Source organism: Limulus polyphemus, unplaced genomic scaffold (genome assembly GCF_000517525.1).
Source record: "Limulus polyphemus unplaced genomic scaffold, Limulus_polyphemus-2.1.2 Scaffold892, whole genome shotgun sequence".
NCBI classification, from domain to species: domain Eukaryota; kingdom Metazoa; phylum Arthropoda; class Merostomata; order Xiphosura; family Limulidae; genus Limulus; species Limulus polyphemus.
The window spans coordinates 380259-387489 of NW_013666502.1; the positions used below are offsets into that span (position 1 = coordinate 380259).

Here is a 7231-nt window from a genome sequence, read left to right on the forward strand (position 1 = left end):
AATGACGTTGGTATTGTGTGATTCTAAATATTTTTTTGATTAGCAACGATTTTAATTTAGGGCCACGGATTTTTGAGAGAATTTGACATTGACAGGAATATTGTGTTTAATGACTAGTTTTGTCCAAGTGTGGATTATTCACGAGCTGGTTTCAGGGACAAAAGGTAAACTGCAGTGTAATGTTCTGTTGTTGGGTTTGTTAATATCAATTTTATTCGTGAGTTGAGTTTTGTTGTGGTGAATGTTGGAGAGTTTTCAACAATAGCTGGTGGAAATTTATTGGTGTGAATGAAGGAATGCTTTATGTGGTTAATTTCTTCATCTATGTAGTCCATTTAACAGAGTATTGTGGCTGTGTTTATGAGGTTTTTCAGTGTATTGATTTTTTGTGTGGTGTCATGAGTGGAATTCCAGGGGATGTAGAGGCTGGTGTGTGTTCTTACGGTGAATTTTAGTTTTAAACTGTGTGTCCAGTCTAATAATGTTGAGGTTAAGAAAAGATAACTGTTTATTGTTTTTGTGTTCAATGGTAAATTTGATGTAGGAATGAATGGAATTTATGTGTTCAAAGAAAGTTAGTGTGTGTTCTGTAGAAGTGAAACCAGCAAAAGTGTCATAAACATATCTTTACCAGTAGAGTGAGGATGAAGTGCAGAATGTATAGCTTGTGTTTGATCTGGGTCATGAATATATTGGCAAGAATGGGCGAAACAGGATTGCCCATACGTAAACCATCTATTTGAAGGAAATATTCTTTGTTGAAAATGAAGTTAGTTTTAGTTGTTGTAAATTCTAAGAAAGAAGCAAAAAGTGTGCTGGGGATGTGGATTAACTTGTTTGGGTCATTAATGTAGAGGTCGAATGCGATATTGCAAGCTTCATTGGCGGGGACTTTGGTGAATTTAGTTCATTTAGCGTATATTTGAAATTGAAGGTATCTTTAAAAAATGAACCTACAGATGTTACATATGGTGTGAGAGCCCAGGCTATGTATTTGCCAAGATTGTAGTTGAAGGAATCATAAGTGGACAGTATAGGTTGTAGGTGGCAGTCCTGTTTGTATGGTTTAGGAATGCCATTGAGTTGTGGTGTGCATGAATCAGTTTTACGCAGATAAAAATAAATATCGTCTGTAATTAAATCATCTTTTTCATTTGTAATAAAGTTCTGTTTAGTTGTTTTTCATGTGTGAAGTTTCACTCTAAATAAGTAGCTAGCTCTGATTAGAAATTAATATTAATGACTAATATATTTTGTTAAACCTTTTCACTGTGGGTGGGACATATAATTCATAGTGGGTTAAAGGAATTTAACTGACTCCTACTTTTCCATCTATAAGGCTTATCTCAATTTAAACTAGACTATCAAAAGGAAAATAAAAACAGACATCTCAGTATATTAATTTACTTTTTAAATACTTAACAGTTTTTCCCAACTCTTACATTCTCATACTTAATACCAGTTCCATTTAACAAGTAAGACTGGTGTTCATTAACGTATCCAAGTGATACTAAAGATGAACAAATATGATGTCACAAAACAAAGGATTCTACTGGGAAACCATAAACAACGTGTTTTAACAGCTTTGAAACAAAGTAAAAATACCTAGCACTATAGTCAAATTACAAAACAAAACATTTCTGCACATGGAATAAACACTGCTGCAGCTCTAAAGACGTTAACTATGAAATGAAGTACTCTAAACAATAGAATACAATGATGTAAGTCACTCATTCTAAACCAGTGGGCCATGAGATGCACAGTTATGAGCTATGGTTGGCCAAGACAGCTGTGGCTGTCCTAAACTAACGATTTATCAACTGCATATATGGGCCTTGAGATGCATAAGGTTGAGAAACACTAGTGTGAAGGCATTTCAAACACCAACAATACTCAGACATGCAGTATGATAATGTTTCCATACGAAACCTTACTTAAAATATACATTACAAAACAGACTTTAAACACTTAATTGGTATACAAATTAAACTGTGTAAAGAACTACTGCTTCTGAAAGTACAAAAGAGTAAAAGCTACAAGTATTATTTTCAATGCTCTATAATCATAATGTGAATATAAATATATGTTTTAAAAACTCCAATATAGTTTAATTTTTATAACGCTAAACAAAAGACGTAAAAATGTATGACAATTTTACACTTAAACTTACTTTACATTGCGAGTTTTTACACTTACTTTAGCCTTCTTGCTTTCTTCCGACTGTGGAGAAATGACCATATGATAGTGGGGAAGTGAAGGTTCTTGTTGTATTGACTGTTTTTTAACTCCATTACTAGTGGGTAGTATGTGATGTGCTGGGTTTATAGTACTACTTCTCTGATCTTCATATCTGTGTTTTCCAGTTTTCTTATGCGATAATGATGCTTGACTTGTAGAGACTCCAGGTGGAGCTTGCTGAATATGATTTGGTAAGTGGCTGGTGTTTCTGTGATGATCTTCCTTAATGCGGGTACGTTCTAAGGATGAATGTTGCGGGTATCTGTCCGAAGTAGAGTAAAGTTCCGTCCTGTACTCTATTTGTTGATCATGATGTCGTTCCTGATCTTTAATTTGTTGGTTTATCTGCCAATTCCTCTTTCTCTCAAGATTTTCCATATTTTGATTTATTTGATGATCCATCTCAAAATTGCCTCTTATCTGTTTCTGTTCATATGAATTTGAGACTTGTGGATTATTAACATGCTTGTTTTTATAACAATTTTGTCCATCATCCTTATGGTTGCTGTATGAATGAGGATGGTGATGATTAGTAACATTTCTGTACTCATTGACTGGTTGAGAGATCCTCTGTTCACGAGGTAGGTGATGTCCAGATAGTGGACGGTGGCCAGAAGAATGAATATGATGATGACTTGGGTAGCGAGCATGAGGAGGAAGATTCCCTTCAGCAGATGATATGTATATTTGTTGTGGTTCTTCGAACTCCTGAATGGGAGTAGACCGTACCATATTTGGGTGATGATGTCGGTGTTGAACTGGGGGACTTCTTTTTCTCAGTGAGTTTGACCGAGTTACAGATAACGGCCAATTCTGAAGTTTAGAAGAATTTTCCCCACGAACAATTGTCTGAAAAAAAAAAGTCATAATATTTACTGAAATATATCAGATACTATAATGTATGGCATTTAAAAATAAATTAATCTATTGTGATTGAATAAATATATCTGAAATTATTCTTGAAAGAGAGAGAAAGTAATGTTTGGATGAAACATTTTATATAGTCTTCTGTGAGGTATTATCTGTAACAGATGACAATCCACAATCCAATCTTCAATAAAGCATGAGAATAATTCATCTGTGTGATACTGTAAACTTCTTTTTAAGTTCAATTAGCATAAATTTGTTTAATCTTTATTAATGTATTAATTTTTGCAACTTACTATTATTTTACATTTCTTTATACATATGACTCAACATTGCTGCTAAGTGTTCTTCAAATATAGAATACATTATATTAAAATGATTTTGGAGCCTCACACATCATTAGAGTCTGATCATGCACTATCTCACGACTGTTCATTTTGCCAATAGCCCTGCAGCATAAAGCTCTGTTGTGAGGCTATCATATCTAAAACACAAAACCATTTCAACAGTCCAACTGTGAAGAAATCCATAGTTGCTACACCCAGTGACATGACTGGTATACCTATATACGGAATAACATGAATACCTGTTTCATTCTCCAGTTGCTTGAGATATGCAAAGAATGTCAAAATGTAGTTTGATAAATGCCATTCCAACACGATTATATATTGGCTGTGACACACTAATTTGCATATCAAAATTTTTTAATATAATATACTCAACACTCTGTTTATTAATTTCATTTCCTAGAAGGATATAATACAGAAGCTGGTATTTACTGAATTATTAATCATAAAAACTCATATATATCGCATTATTTTGCCTTAAAGCATTACAAATCAAAACACCATATTAAAAGTTGTTCATACATCTGAAGTTCCTATGTAAGTAGTCAGCCATGAAAGGCATTTATATAAAAAGCTCTCATCCTATCCTAATCATCAAGAAAATAAGCATTTCAGCCCAATTAATTTTAAAACCTGAAGTGAAATATTAAATGCTTCACTACCAAGGTGTTTGAATCAATAGTGCATTTTTCTTCTGCAAAAAAAATAAAAAATTAACATTTTTATTTTCTACATCATAATATTCATATTGTTGAATTTTTAATACTCATTAAGTTTGAAAATTAATGATAAACACGACGTCCTTTAGAAAGTTAGATCATTTGTATAAAGAACTGCTTGTTTACTTATACTCTACATAATCTGAACACAACAGTAATATTTCACCATTATAACATAACTCAGAAAAATGTGTATACTTGAATGATTATAGATTATAGATGTCTATATTCAAGTTACACAATATAACATCAGACTAATATTTATACACAATAACACATTTTGAATTAACAAGTCAATCTTCACGTTAACATAGCTTACTACTTGATAAAAACTTTTAACCTGAGCCCTTTAGAAAGAGCTCGGGTTATAGGGTTTTAATCTTCTTGTATCAAGACTTCTTGAGCCTACCTGTTTTACTGACATCATGTTTAGTTTACTACATTGTGTTTTACAGTCACTAATCTCAACTGACAACCAACCTGTCTAAAAGTAATATAATGTTTTATTAATGGTTGTACTACTATGCATGGGTGAGTTTCAAGTCAGTCACATATATTAACATTTACTCCTTAAATACACCTTTGAAAGTGAGCAGGCATATTTTTAACAGCAACAGCTTTTAAATATTCCTTCTACATTCACAAACTGGTCTTGTACATGGTAGCTTGCAGTCAAAGTTCTACCTTAAAAGTAGTTATGTTGTGATGTATTTGATACAGTTACGTAGTCATAAAAATTTTTTGCAGGAAGACAGTTTTCTCATTTAAAATTCATTCAGTCAAAGGAGCCATGCTTGGGTATAACCACAGGTATGCAGGAAAAGTTTGTTTTTAAAAATATAATTTAATACTACAAAAACCAACTATATTTATGATGGCAAAAAATGAAAAAGCCAAAGAAGATAAACAAGGTCTTTAAAGTAGTTCAAATAATTTTTACATGAAGATATTTATAGATTTTCATGGTCTATGGGCAACATGACACAGAGTTTCTTTCCAGTTAACAAGCACTTCTACAGTTCCAAATTAGCTATCCATATGTTACTTCATCCTTTGTTTTGGAGCTGAACAGATAATGTATGTGCTACTACTTACATTTGACTTCAGATTTGTCATTTCTGTAGGAGTGATAGTGGATGAATCTATGATAGGCTTTGGTCTATCTTTCTGAGGTTGTATAAGACTGTTCCACTGGGGAGGAAGTCCAACAAACTTCCCTTCATTTCTGTCAAACCCCGTATGTACTCTGTGCTGAAAATTGGTTGGACTCGAAATTACAGGTTTCTTTTTCTTCTTACCAAACATTCCTGTACCCCTTTCAGCCAAAAAGAATTTCAGAGAATATTATACAAAACAATTCAATATACAGCAATATACAAGATCCTCATTTTAAGAAGTTTTGAATAGTTTATGCTCTCACAAAAACTGTAAAAGCTTATTTCATGTTCAAACATTACTCTCTAAAGGTGGGCCTAAATTCATAACTTGCAAAATTGTGAACAAATACCTAAGATACATTGTGTTTCATATTGTTCAATAAAGAATAACACAAGTAAAATACATGTATATAACGGCAGAGATAATAAAAGTCAAACAAATATTACTTGTTCCCTGGGATATGAAAAAGATTTAAATGTTCTATTTTATAATACTGAGTCAGGTATAAACATGATTATAAAAATATAAAAAAAACAAGGAAGAGGAGGAATTACATACAGTAAAAAATTATATATTTCAGTTAATAGTTACCTTACAACAATTACTTTTTATAATTCTTTTCCCAATTTTTAGTTCAGAGAGTATGAGAATAACATTTTAGAGCAATAATCTTAATTTCTTTTTCACAAAATTATATTTTTGATATAAATTCATAAAATATTTTGCCCAATCCAGTAGTGTGCTATTAGTTTCAAATCATCTCAATTTTTTGGAGTAAATGTGTGGATGTGTAAAGGCCTAATTTACAAACATGGCATGTTGTATTAATTTAGAATAAATGCATGTATAATTTATTCACAAAAAGAATATTTATGCTAATACATAAGCACAATATTTTAGATTCTCTTTCAGAATGGCATACTGGGTTGTAATTATGAACACATTTTGAAGTTAACTTGAGGGAATGTCAAATTGAAACTAGTTTACAAAAAACCAAGCATATAAGGCTAATCCAAAGTTTCAACAAATAATAAACCAATCAAGACAGACTGAAGCTATAATACCCAAGCAAGACATTACAACTTGCATTAATTCATAAGTAAAAAACTGGAGGGTAGTTCATGAAATTAAAAAACAACAACTCCTAATGACACAAAGTACTCTGAGCTAAATTACATGCACAGAATACTAGCTGTCGTTGCTTTATGCATCTGGTTATTTTTCATTTAATGTTAACCACAAGATCAAACAAATACAGATAAAAAAAATACCCATCACTCACTAAGGTCCTTTTCTTTAAATATTTATTTGTTACTTTTTAAATACCTTTGCCACAAATATACTGATGGCTACAAATAACCACACCACTTCTTAAAACACAACAATTATCTGCTGATACTTACCTTTCTCTAACTTACAGCTGAAACAAGCACAGTGGCAAACACTATGGAATCTTAAAACTTCACTGCAACACAGTACCTTTGAAAAGTTAATCAGGAAACACAGAAGGACAGCATTATGCTACACCCACCCACACAAGTCCAAGATGGTAAACTCCTATCATTGTTGTCATCTATAAAACGTTGCAACAATAAAATACGGCAAACCTTTGAAATTGGCGTATAACTAATGAGCTTAAGCTACCATTAACATGTGACATTATCCATCGCTGGACGAATTCATTACCTTAAAGCTGTCTTCCAAAGCATAAGAATGAGATCACTACACATTACGATCACGTTTTCTACGTACAAACGTCTCAGAGAAGTTTAAACAAGTGGAATTCATAGAAATGTTATTCAATGCATGCTTAACCTTTCCGCAAATTTTGAGTTAGCTTTATATCTGCTTATTATGTTGTAGTAGCTATTTACATTACAAATCACACCTTATGTAAAGGAT

General features: G+C 32.2%; 1 protein-coding gene across 5 annotated transcripts in view; it reads right to left on the bottom strand.

The window, feature by feature from the left end:
* LOC106461074 (serine/threonine-protein kinase PAK 4-like) overlaps positions 1–7231 on the bottom strand; it is a 32426-nt gene that overhangs the window by 17043 nt on the left and 8152 nt on the right. For 4 of the 5 annotated variants that reach the window (XR_002610916.1, XM_013920862.2, XM_022387927.1 and 1 more), the window contains 2 exons: positions 5267–5486; positions 2197–3087 (listed from right to left, as the gene is read on the bottom strand). Coding sequence is in view for 4 of the 5 variants with exons in the window: in XM_022387926.1 (XP_022243634.1) it covers positions 2197–3087; positions 5267–5486 (1111 nt within the window). In the remaining variant the exon portion in view is untranslated. Of the gene's footprint in view, positions 1–2196; positions 3088–5266; positions 5487–6732; positions 7180–7231 lie in introns of those variants that run through there. The other variant, XM_022387929.1, reaches the window with a different exon arrangement.